The 27,754-nt window shown below is 61.1% G+C and overlaps 1 protein-coding gene across 10 annotated transcripts; it reads left to right on the top strand.

The window, feature by feature from the left end:
* The first annotated feature begins 323 nt into the window (after nucleotides 1–323).
* On the top strand, nucleotides 324–27,578 carry CELF6 (CUGBP Elav-like family member 6). Of its 10 annotated transcripts, none has more exons than XM_064157212.1 (13): nucleotides 324–589; nucleotides 4,897–4,979; nucleotides 16,234–16,282; nucleotides 17,967–18,092; nucleotides 18,214–18,293; nucleotides 18,776–18,919; nucleotides 19,338–19,482; nucleotides 19,567–19,716; nucleotides 20,947–21,009; nucleotides 23,248–23,328; nucleotides 23,428–23,571; nucleotides 25,381–25,536; nucleotides 26,530–27,578. In XM_064157212.1, the coding sequence occupies exons 1-12, from the start codon at nucleotides 334–336 to the stop codon at nucleotides 25,506–25,508; spliced, it is 1,449 nt and encodes a 482-aa protein (XP_064013282.1). In that variant the 5' UTR covers nucleotides 324–333; the 3' UTR covers nucleotides 25,509–25,536; nucleotides 26,530–27,578. The 10 variants fall into 10 exon arrangements, with proteins under 10 accessions (XP_064013282.1, XP_064013281.1, XP_064013280.1 ...); XM_064157211.1 differs by having other exon boundaries at nucleotides 17,964–18,092; nucleotides 23,251–23,328; XM_064157210.1 differs by having other exon boundaries at nucleotides 17,964–18,092.
* Nucleotides 27,579–27,754: the final 176 nt, after the last annotated feature.

The following is a 27,754-nucleotide window of genomic DNA, read 5'->3' as shown; positions in this document are numbered from 1 at the left end:
AGCGTACCGAGGGCCGCGGTGAGCAGGGCCCGGCCCCTCGGCCCGCCCCGCCGCGGGGGGGGGCGGCCCGCCAGGGGGCAGCAGAGGGCGGTCCCGGCGCGCCCCGCCCCGCCCGCAGCCTCCGCTTCCCATTGGTCTCCGCGGCCTTATTATGCTAATGAGCGTGCGTCTGGCCGGGGGCCGGCGGGTCGTGGCGTCAGCAGAGTGGGTGGGGCGCTGCGAGCAGCCAGGCCCGGGCCGAGCCGAGCGGTTCCGAACGGTTCCGAGCGGGGCGGGGCGGGGCGGGGCGGCGGGCGCCTCCCGCAGCGGCGGCGGCGGCGGCGGAGTGGGGCCATGGCCGCGGCGGGCAGCGGCGTGGCGGCGGCGGCGGAGGCGGGGGCGGCGTTCAGCACCGCGAACAGCGGCCGGGTGAACGGGCTGAGCCGCCCGCCCGGCGCCATCGCCATGAAGGATCACGACGCCATCAAGCTCTTCGTGGGGCAGATCCCGCGCAACCTGGAGGAGAGCGACCTCAAGCCGCTCTTCGAGGAGTTCGGCCGCATCTACGAGCTCACCGTCCTCAAGGATCGCTTCACCGGCATGCACAAAGGTACGGGGGGCACCCTGGCGTGGGGGGACCCCTCAGGCGGGACGCTCTGAGGTGGAGCACCCTGCAGTGGGGCACCCCTGAGGCCCGGAGCGCCTGAGGTGGGACAACCCTGAGGTGGGACACCTCGATGCAGGGGTACCCCTGAACTGGGACACCCCCGAGGCAGAGGTACCCTTGAAGTGAGCCACTCCTCAGGTGGGACACCCCTCAGGCACGGGTACCCCTGACATGGGATGCGTTGAGGTAAGACATCCCTCAGGTATGGGGCACCGCTGAGGTGGGATGCATCGTGGTGGGCACCCCCAAAGTAGGGTACCCCTGAAGTGGGATGCCTGGGGCAGCCATGAGGTGAGGCACCTTTGAAGTGAGACACACTGAGGTGGAACAGCCTGAGGTGCAACATGCCTGGTCTGGAGGTACCCATGATGGGGGACACTATGGCCTGGGGCATCTCTGAGGCAGGGGCATCCCTGAGATAGGGCAGTTCTCAGTTGGGGCACCCAAGTATGGAGCATCTCTGGGCTGAGATACCCATAAAGTGGGGATGCCCCTGATGTGAAGGTACCAGTGAGGCAGAGAGCCCTGAGGTGGACGTATGCCTGAGGCTGGGCACCCAGGTATGGAGTACCCCTGAGTTGGAGGTATGCCTGAGGCTGGACAGCCTGGTTTGGAGTACCCCTGAGGTGGAGATACCCTATTATGAGGCACCTCACTACGGAGCATCTCTGGTGTGAAGGTACCCCTGAGGTGAAGGTACTTTGGTGTTGATCAGCCTTGTATAGTCACTCTGGTATGGGGCATCACAGTATGGGCATCCTGGTGTGTGCCCCTCCTACGATTGGGGCACCCCTGAAGCACCTGTCTAAGGTGGAAGTACCCCCAGGTTGGGGACACTTGCCTGAAGTGGGAGCAGCTACTCAGGATTCAGTTGCCTGCCTGGGGTTGGGAGCTGTCGTCTGCCTTGGGTTCAGAGCACCACAGGCCTGAGAGCATCCCAGTGGTGTTTTAGGGCACCCACCTGATTTGGGGGAACCTGTATGGCATCAGAGGACCCACATGAATTTCAGCCATGGAATGGAGGCACCCACCTTGGATACAGGCACCCCCCATGGATGGGGGCACCCACTGTGCTCAGAGCACTCATCTGCCTTCTCCATGCCCCAAGCCTCTGTGACCTGGCAGGACCTCCCAGGGTCACTGCTGGCCTGCCTGCCGCCCCAGCACAGGGTGCAGAGCGCCTGGCGCCTTCAGCAGCATCACACTGAGGGGCTCATGCGTGCACCGCCGAGGTCTTTGCTGGCCCCACATCTGTGAGCTGGGGTGCAGGGGGCTGGAGCAGGGTCAGGGCAGCCCCAGTGTCACCTGGACAGGATCCTCCGCGCGCTGGCACCGAGCCCCCACGCCACGGACGATGCCCGCTTTGGCCAGGAGGCTGAAATCCGCAGCTCCCAGATCCCGCTGCCTCGGTGCCCTTTGGCCATGGAGCTTTCACCTGGACCCCAGCATTCTCAGCCTCTCAAACGTCTCCAGGCACCTCCAGAGCTACTCCAAAGCTGTTTCTGTGCCCAGGCAAGAGGATTCGCACCTTGCAGGCCCCCTCGGCGCTTCCTCCAGCGCAGGCTTCAACTGCTGCGGCCCAGACCTGGGATTTGCTTGCGGCCGCTCCTCTGATTTGAATGGCATCCGCCAGCCTCCGGCGCGGGGCCGCTCCCGCTCCAGCCCTCCCAACTTCTCCACAACACCCAGGAGCCGGTCACCTCGTTGCCTGCAGGAGGGAGAAAAAACAAGGGGCGAATAAAAAGAGCAGAGAGGAGGAAGCCAACACGATTCCAGCTTGGTAAACAGTGGAAATGGCACCGGGGCTGACGTGAGCTCCAGCGCTGGCCTCCGCTCTCCACTCGCAGCGGGATAATGTTTAACCAGGGGGGATCTCTCCTTGCTCCCCGTGAGGGCAGATGTCCCCAGCGCCCCTGGATGGCCGAGGGACCCCACCTTTGGGGTGTCCCCCGCTCCCGCCCCGCCGCTGCGCTCCCTCTCCTCCCAGGCACGCTGATTGTACTTATTAAGAGTTATTAATACTTAATCAGCTGGCGGATTTAATTGTGCCAATATTAAAAATGCATCAATGTCAATTTTATTCATTAAATATTTACTTTGTTGAAGGGAAACTGTTTTGCTGCTGTTTTAATACCACTTTCAGACACTTTTGGATGTGACCCTAGCAAATTGTAAGGGGGGAGCCCTCGGGGAGGGAGCAGCGTGGCGGCGGCACGGGAACCCGGGCTGCTCCCGCGGGAACGGCGGAGAACCGAGCCCCGTGCCCGAGGCTCGCTCGTCGTCAGCAGCTGCGGGCGAGCGAGCGGCTCGGCAGCGTGAGTCAGCGTGGGAAAACCTCACCCCGGGCGGATTCCTCCTTCCCGAAGCAGCGCGATGTCGGAGGAGCCGGAGCGCCTCGCCACGCTGGGCTCATCCCGAGGAGCAGGAGAAGCATGGCGGCGAGCGAGCCATGGGCTGCGCCGCCTCGACGCCTGGAGAGCTGCTTCCCAGAGGGCTTCGGCTGCGCCTCTCGCCGGGAGCCTGGGACGGGAGCGCTGCTGCCAGGGCGCTGCCTGCTGTGCTGCCCGCGCTGGCCTTGCTCCTTCCCTCATCCCGCTGCTCTTCTGCAGCCGCATCGCGCGTCCTGTTTTGGGGCTGAGCTGTGACACTGCCTGCAGCTGTGCCCACCTGGGTGCCAGGGTAGCTGGGTGCTGGTGTGCAGGATCATAGCGTGCCGGTATCCTGGATGTCACGTTGCTAGGATACCAGGATGCCAGGATGCTGCTGGTATGCTGCGTGTCAGGGAGCCAGGGTAGTGGATGTTAGGGTGCCAGGGTAGTGGATGTCAGGGTGCCAGAGTACCAGTCCGCTGGAGGTCAGAGTGCTGGATGCTATAGTGCCAGGGTGCCAAATGCCAAAGCACCTGGATACAGCAAGGGTGATGAGGTGCTGGATGTCAGAGTGCTAGAATCCTGGGTGCCAGGGTGCTGGATTGCTGGATGCCACAGTGCCAGGTTGCCAAATGCCAGGGTACCAGGGTGCTGGCTGTCAGACTGCCAGGATGCTGGCTGTCAGGGTGCCGTTGGTGCTGCTCTGCGGGATATTGGGGTGCAGCATGTCAGAATACCAAGATGCCAGGGTGCTGAATGCCAGTTCACAAGGGGGCTAGATGCAAGGGCATCAGAATGTTGGAGTGCTGAGTGCCAGGGTGCTGGTTATCAGGGACCAGGTTGCCAGGACACCACCATGTGAGGATGTTGAGGTGCTGTGTGCCACGGTGTTAGTGTTTTTGGATGCTGGATGCCAATGTGCCATGATGTGGGATGCAAGGGTGCTCACTGCCAGGCCATTTGGGTGCTGAGGTGCTGTGTGCCAGGGTGTCATGGCGCCAGTGTGCTGGATAATAGGGTTCAGGGTGCCAGGATACCAGAATGACAGCATGTCAGGGCATCAGGATACCAGGGTGCTAGTACACTGTGTGTCAGTATACTGGATAATAGGGTTCAGGGTGCCAGGATATGAGGATGCCAGGGTGCTGACTGCACAGCTATTGAGTGCCCAAGCACTTGGGTGGTGGGGTGCTGGATCACAGTGTTGAGTACCAATGTGCTAAGGTGCCAGGCTTCTGGATGCCCGATGCCACAGTGCTAGATATCTGGATGACACATCGCAGTACCAGGGTGCCAGGGTTCTAGGTGCCATGCTCCCAGCATACTGGATAATAGGGTTCAGGATACCAGGGTGCTGAGGTGCTGTGTGCCACAGTGCCAGACTGCTCAGGTGCTGGCTGCCAGGGCACAAAGATAACAGTTTGCTGGTGTGATGTATGTCAGGTTGCTGTGGTGCCAGTGTGCTGAATAACAGGCTCCAGGGTGCCAGGATACCAGAACGTCAAGGTGCTGGGGTCCTAGATACTACAGTGCCAGTGTGCTTGGGTCCTGGCTACACAGGTATTTTGAGTGCCCAAGCACCAGCGTGCCAGGTGCCACAGTGCCAGGGTGCTGAGGTGCCGGATGCCAGAGTGTCAAGCTATGAAGGTACCAGGGTTCTAGGTGCCACAGTGCCAGAGTGCTGGGTGTCTGGGTGCCAGAGTGTCAAGCTACCAAGGTGCCAGGATTCTAGGTGCCACAGTGCCAGAGTGATGGGTGTCTGGGTGCCAGGGTGCCGAGACACTCCAGCGCCACATTAGCTGCACCTCTTGCTCTCCAGGTGCCCAGGGCTTCGCGGCGGGGCCAGGCTGCCCGCTGACCCCCTCTCCCTTGTCTCCGCAGGCTGTGCCTTCCTCACCTACTGCGCCCGGGACTCGGCCCTGAAGGCGCAGAGCGCCCTGCACGAGCAGAAGACGCTGCCGGGGGTAAGCGACGCCGGCGCCGGGGGCGCGCCGGGGCGGGCGGCGGTGGCACCGCTGGCGACACCCAGCGCGGAGGGGCGGGGGGGCGGGCGCGGGAGCCGCTTTCCAGCAGCCGCAAACCGAGGCATTGATTTTCCTGCCGTTGCGCTTTCTGCGGGCTCCGACCTCCCGAGCTTAACAAAGTGAAAATAAATATTTAATTATTCGCCTAAATAAAAATCGATAGGGCCGCGGGGCGGCTGGCGGGAGAGCGGCGGAGAGCGGCGGGAGAGCGGCGGAGAGCGGCGGGAGAGCGGCGGGGCCTGCGAGCCGCGGGCGGGCACGCACACCTGCTGCAGCGGGGCCACGGCGGCGCCCTGCGCCCCTGGCATCGCGGCTCTGAGTGACAGCCCTGCCCTCAGGAGCTTTGAGAGTTAACTGCCCGCAGCTGGCAGCCTGAAGGAGGTGCGGGGTCAGGCCCTGCCTGTGGGGCACGGTGGCTTGAGGGCTTGCCCCGTCCCTGCCTTGCCGCACGTCCCCTGCCCTCGTACACACCCGCCTGTGGCTGTGCTCACCCGCGGAGCTGCGCCGAGACGCCTGTAGCTGTACATCCCCTAGAGCTGTGTGTATCCCCTAGAGCAGCACGCACAGACCCCGGAGGCTCTGCTCAGCCCTCCCGAGCTGCGCTCACCCCAGCCCCTGTGCTCAGCTCTCTCCTCCTGCGTGCTCCTGTGGCTGTACAATCCCCCTAGAGCTGTACATAGCCTAGAGCTGTGCGCATCCCATAGCCATGCACACCCCCTGCAGCCGCTAATGCCCCAGAGCAGTGCACACCCCCCACAGCTGTGCATCCTCTTGATCTGTACATCTCCCATAGCTCTGCACACACACTATGCCCATACGTGCCCTAGAGCTGTGCACACTCCCTATTGATACACCCCTGTGTCCATACATACCCTGTAGCTCTGCACACTCCCTATATCGATACACCCCTGTGTCCATACATACCCTAGAGCTGTGCACCCTCCCTATATCGATACACCCCTGTGTCCATACATACCCTGTAGCTCTGCACACTCCCTATATCGATACACCCCTGTGTCCATACATACCCTGTAGCTGTGCACACTCCCTATATCGATACACCCCTGTGTCCATACATACCCTGTAGCTGTGCACACTCCCTGTATCGATACACCCCTGTGTCCATACATACCCTGTAGCTCTGCACACTCCCTATATCGATACACCCCTGTGTCCATACATACCCTGTTGCTGTGCACACTCCCTATATCGATACACCCCTGTGTCCATACATACCCTAGAGCTGTGCACACTCCCTGTATCGATACACCCCTGTGTCCATACATACCCTGTAGCTGTGCACACTCCCTATATCGATACACCCCTGTGTCCATACATACCCTGTAGCTGTGCACACTCCCTGTATCGATACACCCCTGTGTCCATACATACCCTGTAGCTGTGCACACTCCCTATATTGATACACCCCTGTGTCCATACATACCCTGTAGCTGTGCACACTCCCTATATCGATACACCCCTGTGTCCATACATACCCTGTAGCTGTGCACACTCCCTATATCGATACACCCCTGTGTCCATACATACCCTGTAGCTCTGCACACTCCCTATATCGATACACCCCTGTGTCCATACATACCCTGTTGCTGTGCACACTCCCTATATCGATACACCCCTGTGTCCATACATACCCTGTAGCTGTGCACACTCCCTATATCGATACACCCCTGTGCCCATACATACCCTGTAGCTGTGCACACTCCCTATATCGATACACCCCTGTGTCCATACATACCCTGTAGCTCTGCACACTCCCTATATCGATACACCCCTGTGTCCATACATACCCTGTAGCTCTGCACACTCCCTATATCGATACACCCCTGTGTCCATACATACCCTGTAGCTGTGCACACTCCCTATATTGATACACCCCTGTGTCCATACATACCCTGTAGCTCTGCACACTCCCCGTATCCCTGCATCCCCTTTTTCTATACACACCCTGTAGCTGTGCACACTCCTTGTATCCCTACACCACTATGTACATATATACCCTATAGCTCTGCACACTGCATGTATCCATACACCCCCTATATCTATCAGTACCTTATAGCTGTGCACACTCCCTCTATCCCTACACCCCATATCCATATATCTACCCTATAGCTGTGCACACTCTCTGTATCCATAAACCCCTATATCCATATATATCCTGTGGCTGTGCACACTCCTTGTATTCCTACATCCCCTATGCACATATGTACCCTATGGCTGAGCACACTCCCTGTATCCCTACACCCACTGTATCCATAGGTACCCTATAGCAGTGCACACTCCCTCTATCCCTATACCCCCTGTATCCATAGGTACCCTATAGCTGTGCACACTCCTCTATCCCTACACCCACTGTATCCATAGGTACCCTATAGCTGTGCACTCTCCTCTATCCCTATACCCCCTGTACCTATAGGTACCCTATAGCTGTGCATACTCCTCTATCCCTATACCCCCTGTACCTATAGGTACCCTATAGCAGTGCACACTCCCTCTATCCCTACACCCCCTGTATCCATCCGTGCCCTGTAGCTGTGCACACTTCTTGTATCCCTGCATCCCCTGTATCCATAGGTACCCTATAGCTGTGCACACTCCCTCTATCCCTACCCCCCTGTATCCATAGGTACCCTATAGCTGTGCACACTCCTCTGTCCCTATACCCCCTGTACCCATAGGTACCCTATAGCTGTGCACACTCCTCCATCCCTATACCCCCTGTACCCATAGGTACCCTATAGCTGTGCACACTCTTCTATCCCTATACCCCCTGTACCCATAGGTACCCTATAGCTGTGCACACTCCTCTATCCCTAAACCCCAGGCACCCATAGGTACCCTATATCCGTGCACACTCCTCTATCCCTATACCCCCTGTATCCATAGGTACCCTATAGCTGTGCACTCTCCTCTATCCCTATACCCCCTGTATCCATAGGTACCCTATAGCTGTGCACACTCCTCTATCCCTATACCCCCTGTATCCATAGGTACCCTATAGCTGTGCACACTCACTCTATCCCTACACACTCTATATGCATAGGTACCCTATAACTGTGCCACTCCTTGTATACCTACCTCCCCATATCCATAGGTACACTACAGCTGTGCACACTCCTTGTATCCCTACATCCCCTATATCCATAGGCACCCTATAGCTGTGCACACTTCCTCTATCCCTACACCCCCTGTATCCATAGGTACCCTATAGCTGTGCACACTCCTCTATCCCTATACCCCCTGTATCCATAGGTACCCTATAGCTGTGCACACTCCTCTATCCCTATACCCCCTGTATCCATAGGTACCCTATAGCTGTGCACACTCCTCTATCCCTATGCCCCCTGTATCCATAGGTGCCCTGTAGCTGTGCACACTCCCTCTATCCCTACACCCCCTGTATCCATAGGTACCCTATAGCTGTGCACACTCCTCTATCCCTATACCCCCTGTATCCATAGGTACCCTATAGCTGTGCACACTCCTCTATCCCTATACCCCCTGTATCCATAGGTGCCCTGTAGCTGTGCACACTCCCTCTATCCCTACACCCCCTGTATCCATAGGTACCCTATAGCTGTGCACACTCCTCTATCCCTATACCCACTGTATCCATAGGTACCCTATAGCTGTGCACACTGCTCTATCCCTATACCCCCTGTATCCATAGGTACCCTATAGCTGTGCACTCTCCTCTATCCCTACACCCCCTGTACCCATAGGTACCCTATAGCTGTGCACACTCCTCTATCCCTATACCCACTGTATCCATAGGTACCCTATAGCTGTCCACACTCCTCTATCCCTATACCCCCTGTACCCATAGGTACCCTATAGCTGTGCACACTCCTCTATCCCTACACCCCCTGTATCCATAGGTACCCTATAGCTGTGCACACTCCTCTATCCCTATATCCCCTGTACCCATAGGTACCCTATAGCTGTGCACACTCCTCTATCCCTACACCCCCTGTATCCACAGGTACCCTATAGCTGTGCACTCTCCTCTATCCCTATACCCACTGTTCCCATAGGTACCCTATAGCTGTGCACAGTCCTCTATCTCTATACCCCCTGTATCCATAGGTACCCTATAGCTGTGCACACTCCTCTATCCCTACACCCCCTGTATCCATAGGTACCCTATAGCTGTGCACACTCCCTGTATCCCTACACGCTCTATATGCATAGGTACCCTATAACTGTGCCACTCCTTGTATACCTACCTCCCTATATCCATAGGTACTCTATAGTTATGCACTCTCCTCTATCCCTACACCCTCTGTATCCATAGGTACCCCATAGCTGTGCACACTCCTCTATCCCTATACCCCCTGTATCCATAGGTACCCTATAGCTGTGCACACTCCTCTATCCCTATACCCCCTGTACCCATAGGTACCCTATAGCTGTGCACACTCCTCTATCCCTATACCCCCTGTATCCATAGGTACCCTATAGCTGTGCACTCTCCTCTATCCCTATACCCCCTGTATCCATAGGTACCCTATAGCTGTGCACACTCCTCTATCCCTATACCCCCTGTATCCATAGGTACCCTATAGCTGTGCACACTCCTCTATCCCTATACCCCCTGTATCCATAGGTACCCTATAGCTGTGCACACTCACTCTATCCCTAAACCCCCTGTATCCATACTTACCATGTAGCTGTGCACACTCCTCTATCCCTATACCCCCTGTATCCATACTTACCATGTAGCTCTGCACCCCCAAGTCTCTGCTCCCCCACACCGGGCCAAGCCCCGCCCCCTTCCCCTTGTGGGCGTGTCCCCGCCGCAGCCCCTCCCCTCGGCTCGGCTCGGCTCGGCTCGGCCCGGCTCGGCCCGGCTCGGCCCGGCTCGGTGGGGCTGCTGCGCCCCGCCCCGCGCCCCGCCCCCCGCGCGCCGCTGCGCGAGCCGAGCCGAACGCGGGCCGGACCGAGCCGAGCCGCCTCGGGTGGAGCCGTGCGGGGCCGGCCTGAAGCGAGCCGAGCCGGGCCGGGCCGGGTCGGGCCATGCAGCTGCCGCAGGTGCCGGCTCCCGGGCCGCGGCCGCCCGTGCTGTGGGTGCCCAGCGGGTCCAAGATCCTCTGCATCGAGGTAGGGCCCCGCCTTTGTCTGCCGGCGGCTCGGCTCGGCTCGGCTGGGCTCGGCTCGGACAGAGCGCCTCGGCGTGCGCGGGGGCATCCGCACCTCCGGGGTGGGGGTGATGCCAGGGGAGCTGTACCCGGGCGTGTTTGCACCCACGGATGCTGGGGACGAGGAGGGTGCATCTGCTGTCAGGGGTGTTCGGCGTTGATCTGAACCTGGGGGGGGGGGGTCGTCATCTGAGTGCCTCTGAACCTAGGGATGGGGGTGTTGGTGCTGAGGGTGTCTGAACCTCGGGATGGGGGTGTTGGTGATCAGGATGTCTGAACCTCGGGATGGGGGTGTTGGTGATCAGGGTGTCTGAACCTCGGGATGGGGGTGTTGGTGCTGAGGGTGTCTGAATCTAGGGATGGAGGTGTTGGTGCTGAGGGTGTCTGAACCTCGGGATGGGGGTGTTGGTGCTGAGGGTGCCTGAATCTAGGGATGGGGGTGTTGGTGATCAGGGTGCCTGAATCTAGGGATGGGGGTGTTGGTGATCAGGGTGTCTGAACCTCGGGGTGGGGGTGTTGGTGCTGAGGGTGTCTGAATCTAGGGATGGGGGTGTTGGTGCTGAGGGTGTCTGAACCTCGGGGTGGGGGTGTTGGTGCTGAGGGTGCCTGAATCTAGGGATGGGGGTGTTGGTGATCAGGGTGTCTGAATCTAGGGATGGGGGTGTTGGTGCTGAGGGTGCCTGAATCTAGGGATGGGGGTGTTGGTGCTGAGGGTGTCTGAATCTAGGGATGGGGGTGTTGGTGATCAGGGTGTCTGAATCTAGGGATGGGAGTGTTGGTGATCAGGGTGCCTGAATCTAGGGATGGGGGTGTTGGTGCTGAGGGTGTCTGAACCTCGGGATGGGGGTGTTGGTGATCAGGGTGTCTGAATCTAGGGATGGGGGTGTTGGTGATCAGGGTGCCTGAATCTAGGGATTGGGGTGTTGGTGCTGAGGGTGTCTGAACCTCGGGATGGGGGTGTTGGTGATCAGGGTGCCTGAATCTAGGGATGGGGGTGTTGGTGCTGAGGGTGCCTGAACCTCGGGGTGGGGGTGTTGGTGCTGAGGGTGTCTGAATCTAGGGATGGGGGTGTTGGTGCTGAGGGTGTCTGAATCTAGGGATGGGGGTGTTGGTGGTCAGGGTGTCTGAATCTAGGGATGGGAGTGTTGGTGAGCAGGGTGTCTGAACCTAGTAGTGGGGGTGTTTGTTATCAGGGTGTATCTGAACCTAGGGGTGGGGGCAGTGTTGGTGAACAGGGTGTATCTGAACCTAGAAATGCGGGTGTTGATCACGAGGGTGTATCTCAAACCAGGGATGGGGGTCTTGGTCACTGGGATGCATTGGTGCACAAGGGATGGGGAGGGCTGTTTGTGAAGAGGGTTCATCTGCTTCCAAGGGTGGGGGGTGGCTGGTGAACAGGGTGCATCTGAACCTAGAGGTTGGGGTGTTGGTGAGAAGGGTGTATCTGCACCCAAGGATGGAGGTGTGGATGTGGGTGTTGGTAAGGAGGGTGTACCTGCTCCCAGGCATGGGGGTGGGGGGGATGTTGGTGAGGAGAGTGTATTTGCACACAAGAATGGGGGGGAGTGTTATGAGGAGGGTGATTTTGCACCCATGAATGGAGGCTGTTGGTGCTCAGGGTGTAGCTGCACCCAGGGCTGGGGTGCATATTGTTGGCAGGGTGGTTGTTGGTGACGAGGGTGTGTTTGTATGCAGCGGTGGAGGTGTGTGCATGTGTGTTGATGAGGAGGGTGTATCTGCAGGCAGCGATGGGGAGGGTGTTGGTGAGCAGGATGTACCTGGGCACAGGGATGCTGGGTGTGAGGGGGTGTTGGTGAGGAGGGTGTATCTGGGCACAGGGATGCTGGGTGTGAGGGGGTGTTGGTGAGGAGGGTGTATCTGGGCGCAGGGATGCTGGGTGTGAGGGGGTGTTGGTGAGGAGGGTGTATCTGGGCACAAGGATGCTGGGTGTGAGGGGGTGTTGGTGAGGAGGGTGTATCTGGGCACAGGGATGCTGAGTGTGAGGGGGTGTTGGTGAGGAGGGTGTATCTGGGCGCAGGGATGCTGGGTGTGAGGGGGTGTTGGTGAGGAGGGTGTATCTGGGCACAGGGATGCTGAGTGTGAGGGGGTGTTGGTGAGGAGGGTGTATCTGGGCGCAGGGATGCTGGGTGTGAGGGGGTGTTGGTGAGGAGGGTGTATCTGGGCGCAGGGATGCTGGGTGTGAGGGGGTGTTGGTGAGGAGGGTGTATCTGGGCTCAGGGATGCTGGGTGTGAGGGGGTGTTGGTGAGGAGGGTGTATCTGGGCGCAGGGATGCTGGGTGTGAGGGGGTGTTGGTGAGGAGGGTGTATCTGGGCGCAGGGATGTTGGGTGTGAGGGGGTGTTGGTGAGGAGGGTGTATCTGGGTGCAGGGATGCTGGGTGTGAGGGGGTGTTGGTGAGGAGGGTGTATCTGGGCGCAGGGATGCTGGGTGTGAGGGGGTGTTGGTGAGGAGGGTGTATCTGGGCGCAGGGATGCTGGGTGTGAGGGGGTGTTGGTGAGGAGGGTGTATCTGCACACTGGGCTGGTGTGTGGTGGTGGGCAGGGTGTATTTGTGGGCAGAGGTGGATTGTGTTTGTGCCCCTGACCGTGAGGAGGCTGTGTCTGCACCAGGGGATGGAGTCCGTGTGTGTGTTGGCTGCAGGGTGTATTTTTCCACCCTAGGTTCACGTGTGTGTGGTTGCAGGTGTGCTGAAGGGGGTGCTGTGCCCACAAATGGTGCCAAGGGCCGCAGAGGGGCATTGGCAGGGGTGCGAGTTTGCCCCTGGGGTGTGCGCAAGTGGGTGTGTTGGTGGGGGCTGTGCCCGGGGGCGGCAGCGGGTGCCGAGGGTGTCTGTGCCCCTGGCACCTGTGCGCAGGGTGATGGGCGTAGGTGGGCCCAGCGGGCGGCAGCGCTGGGGGTGCACGCGTGTGCATGTGTGTGTGCAGCGGGTGTGAGCAGCGAGCTGCGGGTGTGCACACGGGTGTAGAGTGGTGCCCGCGGTGGGGCAGCTGGCCGGGTGTGCGTGGGTGGTGGTGAGGATGGGGCCTGGGTGGCGCTGGGGTGATGTCCTGCGCTGGGTGTCTGCAGGGGTCCCGCAGGGTGCCACGGTGGGTCCAGCTGCCAGCTGCGGACCCTGCGGTTGTGCAGGACTCAGTGCCGTGGGGAGGGTGCCGTGGGTGTCCTGTGGGTGTGTGGCTACGGGTGGGTGGGGGCACGCGAGGGCTCAGGTGCCACGGGGCCGGGCCGGACGCACAGCTGCCTGTGGACGCGCGGTGGGGCTGGGCTGGGTGCGTGGCTGTGCGTGGGGCTGTGCTGCGTGGGTGCAGGCTGTGCGGGCACGGGGGTGTGGTGCTGAGGCGAGTGTGCCGCGATGGCCGTGCACGGTGGGCGCTGCATGCAGGGCTGCAGCTGGGCGTGCAGAGGTGCGGGAGCGCGGCCATGGGGCACGTGTGGTTGTGCGTGGAGTGTGCTAGGGTGGTCATGTGCCTGGGCAGGGCTGTGTGGTGCCCTGGCTGCCCTGAGGCCAGCTGTGCCCCCTCGCTGTGAGTTTACCCCTCAGGCCTTTGGTAGGGTGTCCCCGCGGATGAGTGGCTGCCTGTACCCTAGTGCCTGTCTCCCTGCAGCAGGTGTTGGGTACCTCGGCAGTGACACGGGCACCAGGCTCCCATGGGCACCCACTGCTCCAGCATCGCCCAGTGCCTCCATCTTGGCTCCTTTGGGATGCAGGGTGGCATGCTGGATCCTCTGACTGTTGGGTGACACCGAGGAAGAGATGAGGATCAAAAGTGACCTTGTGACGCGGGGCAGGCCCACTGGCAGTCAGTCATCATAGGCTGACTCTCCTCGGTGCCCAGGCTGTTGTAGAGCCCTGAATTTGGCTTGCTGGCCTTGCCCAAGAGGTCAGGTGGTGGTTTAGCAGCCAGTGGTGATCCCTTCAGGCTGCAGCACACCGGTGGTTTGGCCATGGGATGCTGTATCTGGGGCTCCAGGCAGCACCCATGGGTGATGGGACTGCTAGGTGCTAGGACACCCCAGACAAGGTCTTCTGTAACTGTTGGGGTGTGTGAGGATGGCTGGCAGGGAGGTGGGTGGGAGCTGGGGGTGAGGTGGGTGGATGTGTGGGTGCTGTGGAGAAGGAAAGCGGGGCAGGTGTAATGGTGCTCCAGGCGTGACTGGGTGTCGGAGGTGGATGGATGGGTGCTGGGGACACGGGTGGGTGTTAGGGGCTGGAGGGGTGTTGCGGGGTGGAAGGATGGATGAGCTCTGTGGGGATGGATGGGTGCTGCAGGGATGGGTATCAGGGGAGGGATGAGTGACTCCGTAGGTGAACCTCGGCGGGAGATGGGCGCATGGGTGTCAGGGATGGGCAAAGGATGTCTGGCTGTTGGGGGGGGGAGCTGGGGGGTTTTATGGGTGTCAGGGGATGGCTGGGGGAGGCTGTTGGACAGCAACGGGTGGCTTGGGCGGCTGTGTGGGCCGAGGGGAAGCGGTGCAGGGATGCCATAAAGACAGAGAGATGTGAGGCCCGGGTGCCCATGCCGTCTGCCTGTGCAGGGGAAAGCGAGCGCCCTGGGGTAGCTGCGGGGCGCTGGCAGGGCTGTCGGTGGGCCGGGGCGGTTTCTCCCCGGCACGGCGCGGTGCGGTGTGGCAGCCCCGGGGTAGGTTAGCTGATCTCCGAGGGCTGACATTTATAAACATCAGCCGCTCCCGGGGAATCGATCGAGTTTAATAACCGGCGGGCGGAGACGGCAGGCACAGCCCAGCCACGCTCTGCGGCTCCCCGAATGTTAGGCTAAATCCTACGCCCTGCCTCGATTGCGTTAACCGCACGGCAGAGGCCACGGGAGATCTGCTCCACCGAAGGCCATCGGGCTGGGAAATGGGACTGGCAGCGTGATGGAAGGTGGGCAGGGCCCCCTCTCCCTCCCCAAAATAACGGGGTCCCTCCTCCCGGCCACAGCAGGGATGTGGGAGGCAGGGAGATGTTGTTGTCTGTGTCTCCCGGCTCCTGCCCCGGTGCAAAGGATGGGGCGGGGGTTTGTGGGGACCGCTGACACGATGGGTGCCAGGAGGGCAGGTAGGTGGCTCCTGCGTCCCTCGGTGGCACCCCGGGGGTGACTGAGTTCCCTCCGTGGACCATCCTAGGCTGAGCGCTGACATTTCTCCCCGCGTTTCCCTGGAGACGAGGTGGTTGCTGTGGAAACCTCCCTCCTTCTCCTTCCTTACCCATCCTCTTCCTCAGCCTGGGGGCTTGGGGGGGGGCGGGGGTGCTCAGCCGGCGTTGTCCCCACCCAGCCCTTCAATTTGAGGATGCCAGCGGAGGGGTGCGCGGGGGAGAGCGGCGGGGCGGGGGCGCAGGCAGCCCCCGGCGCGGGTGCGGGCGGGGGCGCGGCGCGGGGCGGGGGCGCGCAGAGCCGGCCGGTCACGCGTGACATGCCGCCGTTGCCGTGGCGACCCCATCCAGCACATGTGCTCGGGCTCCCGCAGCAGCGGGGGAAGCACGCCTGTTGCCCGGGCAACGGCCATCGTTGTGGCGTTTTGCTGCTAAAAGAGCCGGGGCGGGAGGGGAGGAAAGAGCGGGGGGGAAGAGAGGAGAAATGGCTCGGTGGGGCAGCGGGCCAGGGCTGCCTGTGCCAGCCCAGCGCCTCCTGCCGTGCTTTTGGGCACACGCACCAGAGAAGGCCGAAGTTGGGTGGAAGTCGGGCGAAGGAGAGGGGTAAGGGTGCTGCCGGAGGGGCCAGGGCTCCCTGGGCACTGCTGCCTCCTCTGCAGTCCTTTGCAGGCGAGGAAAGCCGGCAGGCAGCCAAGGCTGGCACCGGTGGCCCGGCGGGCACGTGCGACACCGGGTACCTGTCCCCCGGCCCGTGGCATCGGCCTCTGCCCACAGCGTCCCCTGCTAAGCGTGGCTGTGAGCCCTGGCTCTGTTCTGGCAGGTCCCTCCTCTGCCAGACTGGCACCGAATCCTGCCACCCCCATGAAAGGGGTTGGGCCGGGGCATGGCACCACCACTGACAGCCTGCTCCCACTTGTGTCTTGCAGATGAACCGCCCCATCCAGGTGAAGCCAGCTGACAGCGAGGGCCGAGGTGGTAGGTTCACCCCTCCCCAGCCACCTGGTGTGGGCAGGGGGGCTCCGGGTCACCCAGGGAGATGATGAGGGGCACAGTGACATCCCAGAGACTGCTGCAAGGAGGGTTGTTTGCAGAGAAACCTGCCAAAGATGGTGGTGGCATCCAAACTCGAGCGCCCAACGACTGTGATCTGTGCTCTCCCTGTCTGGCCAGCTGGGAGGAGCATCCTGCCATCATGCTGAGGACATCCTGACATCATGCCTGACATCCTACCATGAGCATCCTGATGTCATGCTGATGGTGTCCTGGCATCATGCTGGGCAGAGTGCCAGGCAGCTGCTCCGCAACAGCCCCTTCATCTGTCAAACCACCCCAGTACCGGCCTGGAGCTACCTGGCAGAGTTCATAGACTCACAGAATGGGTTGGGTTGGAAGGGATCTGAAAGATCATCTGGTTTCAACCCCCCCTGCCATGGGCAGGGACACCTCCCACTGCCCAGGTTGCTCAAGGCTTCATCCAGCCTGGCCTTGAAGAGCTCCAGGGAGGAAGCATCTGCAGCCTCCCTGGGTAACCTGTGCCAGTGTCTCCTCACCCTCAGCCTCAGTCTCCCTTCTCCCAGCTTCAGTCCATTCCCTTCCCAGCAGGAGATGGCTGAACATGGCCCAAGCCCCTCTCAAAACACAAGCTGCCACCCTTCAGTCCCCACTCCAAGTTTCCCATGCAGCTCCCAGGGCTGCAGCATTTCCAGGCTGAGTCGATACTTTGGGCAAAGGGGCAGGAGCTGGATCAATCTCCTCCTGCCACTCCTGGTGCCGTGCGCCAGGGCTGGGCACGCTCAGCTGTGCAGGATCCTGACGGGCTGCTGCCTGCCCTCAGCCCCGGGATGGCTGGGATAGGGTTCCCTTCTTCCCAGCACAACACGAAACACAGCACGAGCCTCTGCCTGGGGCACCCAGCCAAGAAATTACCTGCTCAGGGTGCCTAACTGGGCAAGGGTTCAGAATCAGTGGGCACCCAGCTTGGGCCCCTCGCCCAGAAGGCAATGCCGGGCCACCACAGTCGGGGCCAGGAGGTGGTTTATGTTTAACTAGACAACAGCCCAGCACCCTTCCCTTAACTAATCTCCCTGGTACCTTAACGGGCAGGGCAGCAGTCGCCTCCTGCCGTTATTTATTTCTTTCCCTGGCAACGCTCTTTGCAGGGCACCTTATTTTCTTTGTGGAATGCCGGGAGCGGGCGGCGGGAGCACCCGTGCTGCTCATCCTCATCTGCTCTCCCTCCCCTCGTGTTCGGGTTATCGATGTCCCCCCGGGCACGGCCGGGGGCTGCGGGTTGTGCCGCCGGTCGATCATAGGCAGGCGGCCGCCGCTGCGCTGGGGGCTCGCTTTTGTTTGCCAGCCACATCCCCGCCTGGGGGCTGCGGGCAGCCTCTGCTCCTTCCCCGGGAGAGAGCCCAGCTGTGGGCCGGGAAGCGGCAGTGAGCTCTTCCCAGCCACGCTGCTGAGGAGAGGCTTAGCCCACCCTGAGCGTTTTGCAGGTTGGAGGGGATAAACCCCCTGCGACAGAGATCAGTGCCGCTGCCTCCCCAGGCTGCGGTGTCCCCCGGCCGTGCCCCTTCCCCACGCCACTGGCACACGGGGGACGAGGAGTCGAGGGGAGCGCCCCGCTGCTCACTGCCGCGCTCGGGTTTGTTTCCAGAAGACAGGAAGCTCTTTGTGGGCATGCTGGGGAAGCAGCAGAGCGAGGATGACGTCCGGCGCCTCTTCGAGCCTTTCGGCCAGATCGAGGAGTGCACCATCCTCCGTGGGCCCGACGGCGCCAGCAAAGGTGGGCACGGGGGCGCCCCGTGGGCTGCTCAGACCCACGGAGCGTGGGAGCCGCTGGCCGGGCAGCGCTGGCTGCCACGACAGCCAAAGCCAACCTCTCCTTGTCCCCTCTCTGCTCGCAGGTTGTGCCTTTGTGAAATACGGCAGCCACGCCGAGGCCCAGGCTGCCATCAACAGCCTGCACGGCAGCCAAACCATGCCGGTAAGTGCCAGGCTCTCGCCCTGCCCCGTTTGACCCCGTGCTGCCTGCCTGATCCAACCGCCGGCTAATTTGATCCCCTGTCTAATTGGATCAAAATCCTGCGGAGCGGCAGTTCGTTGGCCAGATCACCCCCGAGGCCCAGCCGAGCCCCGCGGGTGGGCGCCGAGCCCCGCGGGTGGGCGCCCGGGGCCGGTTCCCTGGGCGCTGGAGAAAGGGCTGTTTAATTAACGCCCAAGGTCAGAGCCGGCAGTCGGGAAGGGAAGGAGGAAGCAGAGGTCAGGGAGCCGCCGCCGGGGAGCGAAAGCAGCTATAATTAAACCTCCCATCGATCGCCGCTCGCCGCTGCCAAGCCGAGCGGCGTCCCCGGGGCCCGGGACGCTGCGGCCGCCGCACGCCGGCGGATCTCTCCGCGGAGCAGGGGCAGCTTTGAGGGCCGCTGCCGAGGGTCTCACCGTCCACCCTACCCCGCCTCAACCTCTCAGGGCGCCTCGTCCAGCCTGGTGGTGAAGTTTGCGGACACGGACAAGGAGCGGACCCTGCGGCGGATGCATCAGATGGCAGGGCAGCTGGGCATCTTCAACCCCATGACCATCCAGTTCGGCGCCTACGGGGCATACACGCAAGCGGTAGGGGCTGGCGCCGGGCGGGACCTGGGGGGTTGGTTCTGGGGAGCCCCACCAGTGGAACGAGGGCTGCTTTCCTTCAGGAGAGCCAGTGTGGGGTTGAGGCAGCGCCAGCGGGTACCTGTGAGGCTTGGCATGCCACCGCTGAGGGGCACGACAGAAGGCTCCTCTGCCCCGGGTGAGGGCGGCACGACTGTAGGGCACGGCAGACCTTTTTCAGCATCTCTGGGTGATGAGTGGGAGATCACTGGGGTGATGGCTGGGAGGAGTGACCTCCTCCTGTCCCTGGGTCGGGGGGTGCGTGACGCTTATCCCTCATGCCCCCATGCACAGATGTTAAGGGGGGATGCTAACTCTTCCTGCCTTGCTCCTCCCTTCTCCCTGTCCCTCGCTTCTCTCTGCCCCCTTTCCCGCCCTGAAGATCATGCAGCAGCAGGCAGCCCTGATGGCAGCCGCGCAGGGGACCTGCCTGAACCCCATGGCCGCCATCGCCGCCGCCCAGATGCAGCAGATGGCCGCCTTCAACGTCAGCGGGCTGGTGGCCGCCCCGCTCACCCCCTCTTCAGGTGCCACCTCCCCTCCCTTTGCCTGCCCCCCCGCTCAGCCCGCGCAGCGCGGTGGGGGTGAGGCGCTGACGCCTGCCGCCGCAGGTACCAGCACCCCGCCCGGGATCAGCACCGCGCCCGTGCCCAGCATCGCCACACCCATCGGGGTCAACGGCTTCAGCCCGCTGCCGCCGCAGACCAACGGGCAGCCTGCCTCCGACACCATCTACACCAACGGCATCCACCCCTACCCAGGTGACCGCCTCGCAGCCGCCTCGCCGGGGCTGGGGGGCAGGACAGGAGGAGCTCCTCCTTCTCCAAACGTAGCCCCCCGAGTCCCCGGAGCCGTGGAACCTCCGTTAACTGAGCACGGGTGAAGCAGGGGCTGCAGGTGGCAGCAGGCAGAGCGTGGCTTAGCGCTGGCACTGGGAACAGGAGCAAGCTCTCCTCAAGCACGGCCTGGTGCCTGCTCGGAGTCAGGTGGGAAAAAACTCAGGGAGCACCAGTTTATTCCCATCCAAACCAGAATCCTGGCCTGCATCATCAGTGCTGTGGCCAGCAGGACCAGGGCAGGGATTGTGCCCCTTGCCTCAGCACTGGTGAGGCCACAGCTTGACTGCTGGGTTCAGTTCTGGGACCCTCGCTCCAAGAAAGACATTGAGGTGCTGGAGCAGATCCAGAAGGGCAATGAAGCTACTGAAGGGCTGGGGAGGGACCTAGGGTTGTTCAGCCTGGAGAAGAGGAGGCTGAGGGGAGACCTTCTGGCTCTCTACAACACCCTGAAATGAGGTTGGAGCCAGGAGAGGGTTGGTCTCTTCTCCCAAGGAGCAAGGATAGGACAAAAGGAAATGGCCTCAAGTTGCACCTGGGGAGGTTTAGGTTGGACATGAGGAACAATTTCTTCCCCAGAAGGGTTGCCAAGCCCTGGAACAGACTGCCCAGGGCAGTAGTGGAATCCCCATCCCTGGAGGGGTTTAAAAGCCATGCAGAAGTGGTGCTGAGGGACATGGTTTGGTGGTGACCTGGCAGTGTTGGGTTAACACTTGATGTACACAGAGCTCTTTTCTGACCGAGCAGTTCACAGCCTCACAGGATGTCAGGGGTTGGAAGGGACACAAGGAGAGTATCTAGTCCAACCCCCTGCCAGAGCAGGACCACACAGTCCAGCTCAGGCCACACAGGAACACATCCAGACAGGCCTTGAAAGGCTCCACACAAGGAGCAGCCTGTGCCAGGGCTCTGGGACCCTTCCAGGCAAGAAGTTCCCCCTTGTGCTGAGCTGGAACCTCCTGTGCTGCAGCTTCCATCCATTGCTGCTTGTCCTGTCCCAGGGAGCAAGTGATAGTTCTGTGGCTCACAGCACCCTGGCTGGGCCAGCTGTGTGCCCGTCCCCTGCCCTGGCATGGCTGCTGTCCGTGGGAGCTGCTCAGCCCCGGGTTTCTCTTCCTCATTCTCTCTTCCTTCTCCCCTCTTTTCTCTTCCCAGCTCAAAGCCCCACGGTGGCAGATCCCCTCCAGCAGGCCTACGCAGGCATGCAGCACTATGCAGGTCTCAAACTTTGCTTTGTCCTCCTTCCCTCTCTCCCTTCTTTGCTCCTCACCCTTGTTTTTGGTAGTGGGGGGAACACTGATTTAGGGCTGGGGCACTGTGCTCAGGTGGTGGGTGTGGGGTGCTGTGCTGCTGCAGGAGCTCTGGGGGTGACACCGATGCAGGGCACTACCCCCAGCAGCACAGATTTGGGTGGAGGGAAGGGAGGTTTAATGCCCACGGGGCTGAGAGGACTCCATGGGGGAGAGCTGGTGGCTGTACCTAGGAGAGAGTATCAAGTCTGGGTGGCCGTGGAGAGCTGGGCCCATGCTGGATCCTGCTGGGAGAGGTGCCCATGATGGCACCAAGGCACCAAAACCCCTGCGATGGTTGCTGTGTGGCCAAGTCTGAGAGCCAAGGGGATGGGGCTCAGGGGGAAGGGAGGCAGAGCACTCTGTGGAGGAAGGCTGAGCCCAGCAGGCATTGAATTAGGAGCACAGGCAGCCACTCTCAGGGTGCCATCAGGAAACCAAGTTTTGAACCCAAATGCTTGGGTTCTTTCCACCCCGAAGTGCAGGCTTTGCTCAGCCTGGAGGCCATAGCCCTGCTGCCACCAAGGCCTGTGGTCCTGGTACCACTGTCTCCTTGCAGCCTCTCACCTTGGTGGGCCCACAACGCCTGGCACCTTGATGCCTCTAGACTTCATTACTCTGGTGACCCCACAGACCCCATCACTACAGTGGCCCCGCAGCCCCCATCACCATGGTGTCCCCATGGACCCCATCACCCTGCTGTCCCCGCAGCCCCCATCACCATGGTGTCCCCACAGACCCCATTGCCCTGGTGTCCCCGCAGCCCCCATCACCATGGTGTCCCCATGGACCCCATCACCCTGCTGTCCCCACAGACCCCATTGCCCTCGTGTCCCCACAGACCCCATTGCCCTGGTGTCCCCGCAGCCCCCATTGCCCTGGTGTCCCCACAGACCCCATTGCCCTGGTGTCCCCACAGACCCCATCACCCTGCTGTCCCCACAGACCCCATTGCCCTCGTGTCCCCACAGACCCCATTGCCCTGGTGTCCCTGCAGCCCCCATTGCCCTGGTGTCCCCACAGACCCCATTGCCCTGGTGTCCCCGCAGACCCCATTGCCCTGGTGTCCCCGCAGCCCCTGTCACCATGGTGTCCCCATGGACCCCATCACCAGTGTCCCCACAGACCTTGGTGTCCCCACAGACATGCTTTTGGTGGTGTCCCTATGTGCCCTGTCAGCTCAGCACCCATGCAGCCCTTCCATCTGGTGGTGCAGACTCCATCACTTGGGAGAGCCATTCTTGCATCCCTGGCATCCCCAGGAGGCCACAGGGGTGGGAAGAGCAAAGCTGTGACAGTTTGAGAGCGATTTTACTCCCAAAGGAGTAAAAGAGAGCAGTCCCCAGAGGCGTGGAAGGAGCTGGAAGCACTGCTCACAGCTACGTACAGCGGCACAGGGCCACGCAGGATGCACAAACCTCGCTCCCAGCCTCAGCCCAGTTCTCTCCAGCCTGGGCTTTACCAAGGCCTCACTAGGCCAACGCTGTCCAAAAACCTCCTCCCCTCCAGCCAAGGTCTCGATCCCAGGCCTCAATGCCTCCCTTCCCCACACCCCTGCTCCCCCTCCCCATACCTCCTCAGTAGCACATAGCCTGGCCCCTCAGGGCTGAAAGCCTCAACTGCCCCATGAGTACCAGTGGGATACAGTCTGGGCACGCTGGGAGAAGGGGGAGAGAGGGCAGGAAGGGCAGAGCGGGCAGGAAGGGCTGAGGGGGCAGGAAGGGCACAGTGGGCAGGAAGGGCACAGTGGGCAGGAAGGGCACAGTGGGCAGGAAGGGCTGAGCGTGCAGGAAGGGCAGAGTGGGCAGGAAGGGCAGAGCGGGCAAGAAGGGCAGAGCGGGCAGGAAGGGCACAGTGGGCAGGAAGGGCACAGTGGGCAGGAAGGGCACAGTGGGCAGGAAGGGCAGAGTGGGCAGGAAGGGCACAGCGGGCAGGAAGGGCAGAGTGGGCAGGAAGGGCAGAGTGGGCAGAAGTGTCCCTTTCACAGGGCAGGTGCAGGGAGGATGGGAGCCAAGTAGCACAGATTACAGCTTTGCGCCGTCCCCTTCCTACCCTCCCCGGCTATGGCCACCCAGCCCTAACCCCGTCGGGACAGGCAGCAGCCCGGCGGGGCTGGCGGGGCTGGGGCGGGTGCCAGCGTGTGACGCCCGTGTCCGTGTGCCTCCAGCAGCATACCCCACCGCCTACGCGCCCATCAGCCAAGCCTTCCCCCAGCAAGCGCCCCTCATCCCGCAGCAGCAGCGAGAAGGTGAGGCCTTCCGGGGGGCTCCTCGCCGGCCCCCTCCCCCGCCGGAGACCCCCCGCCTGCTGGCTGACCTGTGGCTGTCCTTTGTGTCCCCCCCGCCAGGTCCCGAGGGCTGTAACCTGTTTATTTATCACCTGCCCCAGGAGTTCGGGGACGCGGAGCTCACGCAGATGTTCTTGCCTTTCGGCAACGTCATCTCTGCCAAAGTCTTTGTGGACCGTGCCACCAACCAGAGCAAATGCTTTGGTGAGTCCTCCTCCTGCCTCTGCCCGGCGGCCCCACGCAGCCCTCCGCCTCTCCTCCGCCTCTCCTCCGCCTCCCAGCCCGGGAGCGCAGCTCCGCGCAGCCTCCTGCCTCGGGGCTGCACTTCCCCAGCGTCTGGTGCGGGGCTCTGCCGCTGCCCAGCGTCTGGTACCGGGGCTCTGGTGCTGCCCAGCGTCTGGTGCCGGGGCTCTGGTGCTGCCCAGCGTCTGGTGCCGGGGCTCTGGTGCTGCCCAGCGTCTGGTACCGGGGCTCTGGTGCTGCCCAGCGTCTGGTGCCGGGGCCCTGGTGCTGCCCAGCGTCTGGTACCGGGGCTCTGGTGCTGCCCAGCGTCTGGTACCGGGGCCCTGGTGCTGCCCAGCGTCTGGTACCGGGGCCCTGGTGCTGCCCAGCCTCTCGTCCCGGGGCTCTGTCCCTTCCCAGCCTCTCGTCCCAGGGCTCTGTCCCTTCCCAGCCTCTCGTCCCGGGGCTCTGTCCCTTCCCAACCTCTTGTCCCGGGGCTCTGTCCCTTCCCAGCCTCTCGTCCCAAGGCTCTGTCCCTTCCCAGCCTCTCGTCCCCGGGCTCTGGCGATCCCCAGCACGCCCAACTTGCGGGTGCAGCTCAGCCCCGTGTGCCAGCTCAGGGCTCCAGCTCAGCTCCACAGCCCAGCTTGCAGGTGCAGCTCTTCCTGACATCTTGGCCCAGAGCCTTGCTCTCCATGGGCTGCAGCTGGCGCTCTCCAGCATCCCAGCTCGGGGGTCTGCCTGTCCCCAGCATCCCAGCTCGGGGGTCTGCCTGTCCCCAGCATGCCAGCTCAGGGGTCTGCCTGTCCCCAGCATGCCAGCTCGGGGGTCTGCCTGTCCCCAGCATCCCAGCTCAGGGGTCTGCCTGTCCCCAGCATGCCAGCTCGGGGGTCTGCCGCTCCCCAGTGTCCCCAGCTCAGGCCTTGCCCCTGTCACCTGCCCATATGCCTGCCAGGACAAGCTGGGCACTGTTGTCTGCTCTGCTGTGGCTGCCATTCTGTCACCAGCGGCCCTGTAGCCTGTGTCACCTTGGTGGCCCCACAGAGTCTGTCACTTTGGTGTCTACAGACCCCCTCACCACAGTGTCCCCAGACCCCCTCACCCTGCTGTCCCTACAGCCCCCCTCACCCTGCTGTCCCCAGAGACCTGCAGGCCTTGTTGTCCCCATGTCCCCTGTCAGCTGAGCCCCCATGGAGGCCCTGTCACCACAGAGCTGATGCTGCAGACTCTGTCCCTCAGCCAGGTGTCCCACGAGCCCACACCTCCCATCCTGGCATCTCCACACACGCCCTCGCCCTGCTGTCCCCACAGACCCCTACCCTCTGGGCCCTGCAGACCCCAGGACTTAGTAGACCTTCTCACCCCAGTCACCACCCCACAGATCCTTAGTGCCCCCTCGGACCACTCCAGCATCCCTGCAAGCTCCTTTGTGCCACTGTCCCCGCAGACCATGTGCCCAGAGGTGCCGTCAGACTGGCACCAGTTTAGTGTGCCTGGAGGTGCCATCAGCCTGGCACCAGTCTAGTGTGTCCAGAGCTGCCATCAGCCTGGCACCTATTCAGTGTGCCCAGAAGTGCCATCAGCCTGGCACCCATTATGGTGCACCTAAAGGTGCCATCAGCCTGGCACGCAGTTCCTTGCCATCCAGGCTTGTGTGGTGCTGTCACAACTCTCCTGCCCCAGCAGCCGGCGCCAGGGCTCTGCTGCGGGGGCAGCGGGCAGGGCGCCAGCGCCGGCTGGCAGCGGCAGGCTGCGGTGTGAGGTGACCGAGTGCTGTGTGCCCGGGGGCAGGTTTCGTCAGCTTCGACAATCCGACCAGCGCTCAGGCAGCCATTCAGGCCATGAACGGCTTCCAGATCGGCATGAAGAGGCTAAAAGTGCAGCTAAAGCGGCCGAAAGATGCCAACAGACCCTACTGACCCCTGCTCACCCTGGTCCTAAGGACAGGTATGGGCACACGGGGCGGGGGGGAGGCTGGCCCTGTGCCCCCGGTGCCCTACTCCCAGGGAGCTGGCAGTGGGGCTGGGCTCACCGTGGGTGCTCTGAGCTCTCCACCAAGGCCCTTGGGTGCATGTGGGGGCTCTGCTCCCAAAACTGTAAGGCTCTGTGCCAGGCTGGCATTTGGGTCCTTCCCTCCATCCCTGACTTCAGCCTTCCCTGCATCTGTCTCCATCTGTCCTTCCCTCTGTCCCTCTCCCCATACTTCCTTCCCTTTGTCTGTCTCTCCATCCTCTCTATCCCTTTCCCCATCCAGCCTGCCTTTCTTCCATCCCTCTCTCCAGCCTTCCTTCCCGTGTCCCTCCCTCTCTCAATCCTTCCTTCCCTCCCTCTCTCAATCCTTCCTTCCCTCCCTCTCTCAATCCTTCCTTCCCTCCCTCTCCCCATCCTTCCTTCTCTCCATCTCTCTCCCTTCCTCCTTCCTTCTCTCCATCCTCTCCTTCTCTTTCCATCCTTCCTTCCATCTCCTTCTCCCTGTCCTTCCTTCCCTCTCTCTATCCTTCCATCTCTTTCTTTCCATACTCTCCTTTGCTTCTCTCTCCATCCTTCCCTCTATATCTCTCTCCATCCTTTTCTTCCCTGCTCTCCATATCTCTTTCTCCATCCTTTCCTTCCATCTCCCTCTCTCCATGCTCTCCTGTTTCTCCCTCCATCCTTCCTTCCCTCCACCTCTCTCCATCCTGCCTTCCCTCCACCTCTCTTTCCATCCTGCATTCCCTCCACCTCTCTTTCCATCCTTCCTTCCCTTCATCTCTCTCCATCCTTCCTTCCATCTCTCCATCCTCTCCTTTTATCTCTCTGTCCTTCCTTCCATCCCTCTCTCCATCCTTTCCTTCCATCTCCATCCATCCTTCCTTCATTCCATCCATCCTTCCTTCCCTCCGTGCCTCCCTGCCCGCCGGCTGCCGGGCGCTGACAGCCCCGAACTTCGCTGTTTTGCAGGTCGGGCGTCCCGCGGTGTCTGACGACTTTCCCCTTCCCCACGTGCAGTATCCAAACCTGTAACTCTCTTTCTTTGCAACACATCCCGGAGGAGGAGGAAGAGGAGGAGGTGACGGAGAAGGCAGCGAAGAGGAGAAACCATTCTGGTTGTAGCTTTTCTGTTTTGATTTCTTTTCCCAAACCGGTCTTGTTTGCGACTTAACGGGAACGAGTGAGCGAGGAGGAGGAGAAGGAGGAGGAGAAGGAGGAGGAGGAGAAGGAGGAGGAGAAGGAGGAGAAGGAGGAGGAGAAGGAGGAGGAGGAGGAGAAGGAGGAGAAGGAGGAGGAGGAAGGAAGAGAACGATGCCACTCCGGGGCTGCCACTCGCCGCCGGCCGCTCGCCGGGACTCAGCCGCAGCCCTCCCCAGGAGGAAGAAGGACGGCCCCGGGCGGCAGAGGCCAAGCATCTGCCCTGGCTTCTGGTTGGTTTCTTTTTTCCCCCCAGTTGTTGTTTTTAAAGCACTCATTTTGCTGCTACCGATTTCCCAGGAGAAAAAAAAACAGAACAAAGAGAGGCTCCAAACGGATTCTTTAAACCAAAGCCGGTGGGACGGGACCAGCCTCGGGCGCTTCACCTGGAGGAGAGGAGCAGGAGGAGGAGCAGGAGGATGCTTGGTTGGAAAAAAGAGAAAAGGGCAAAGATTTGCTTTTTTTTTTTGGGGGGAGGGAGGGGTTGTTGGTTTTTTGTTGTTGTTGAGGGGGGGGGAGGGGATTTGGTTGTTTGGTTTGGGTTTTTTTTTCCCCCCCACTCACGGTTGGGAAGAAAAAAGAAAGAAAAAGAAAAGAAAGAAAGAAGGAAAAGAAAGAAAAGAAAGAAAGAAGGAAAAGAAAGAAAAGAAAGAAAGAAGGAGAAGGAAAGAAAGCAAAAAAAAAAAGGAAAGAAAAAAACAAAGCAAACGCAAAACAAAAGCAAAACAACGAAAAGAAAGGAAACGAAAGAAAAAAGCCAAACAAACAAACAAAAAAAAACCACACACACAAAACAAACAAAAAATGAAAGCGAGGAAGGATGAGAAAAAGGCTGTCGGACTTCTAGAAGATATTATATAAATAAGTCTATATATAAATATATCCCACGGGGCAGGGCAGTGCCCCTGCCCCTCACTGGCACAGGGACATAGGAGTACTTGTTTCAGAGTCATATCATTCCTTAGAGTTTAGGGACCAAAGGACTATTTGCTTTTTT

Source organism: Pogoniulus pusillus, chromosome 17 (genome assembly GCF_015220805.1).
Source record: "Pogoniulus pusillus isolate bPogPus1 chromosome 17, bPogPus1.pri, whole genome shotgun sequence".
NCBI lineage: Eukaryota > Metazoa > Chordata > Aves > Piciformes > Lybiidae > Pogoniulus > Pogoniulus pusillus.
The sequence above is the reverse complement of the archived record's forward strand: the minus strand, read 5'-3'. Positions and strand labels throughout refer to the sequence as shown.

Excerpts from the sequence above, each read along its gene's own strand:
- CELF6 (XM_064157207.1), top strand. The coding sequence starts at position 334 with ATGGCCGCGGCGGGCAGCGGCGTGGCGGCGGCGGCGGAGGCGGGGGCG. Across the intron at positions 18,920-19,337 it reads ACGGGGCATACACGCAAGCG|ATCATGCAGCAGCAGGCAGC; the intron begins GTAGGGGCTGGC and ends CCCGCCCTGAAG. Across the intron at positions 23,572-25,380 it reads CAACCAGAGCAAATGCTTTG|GTTTCGTCAGCTTCGACAAT; the intron begins GTGAGTCCTCCT and ends GCCCGGGGGCAG.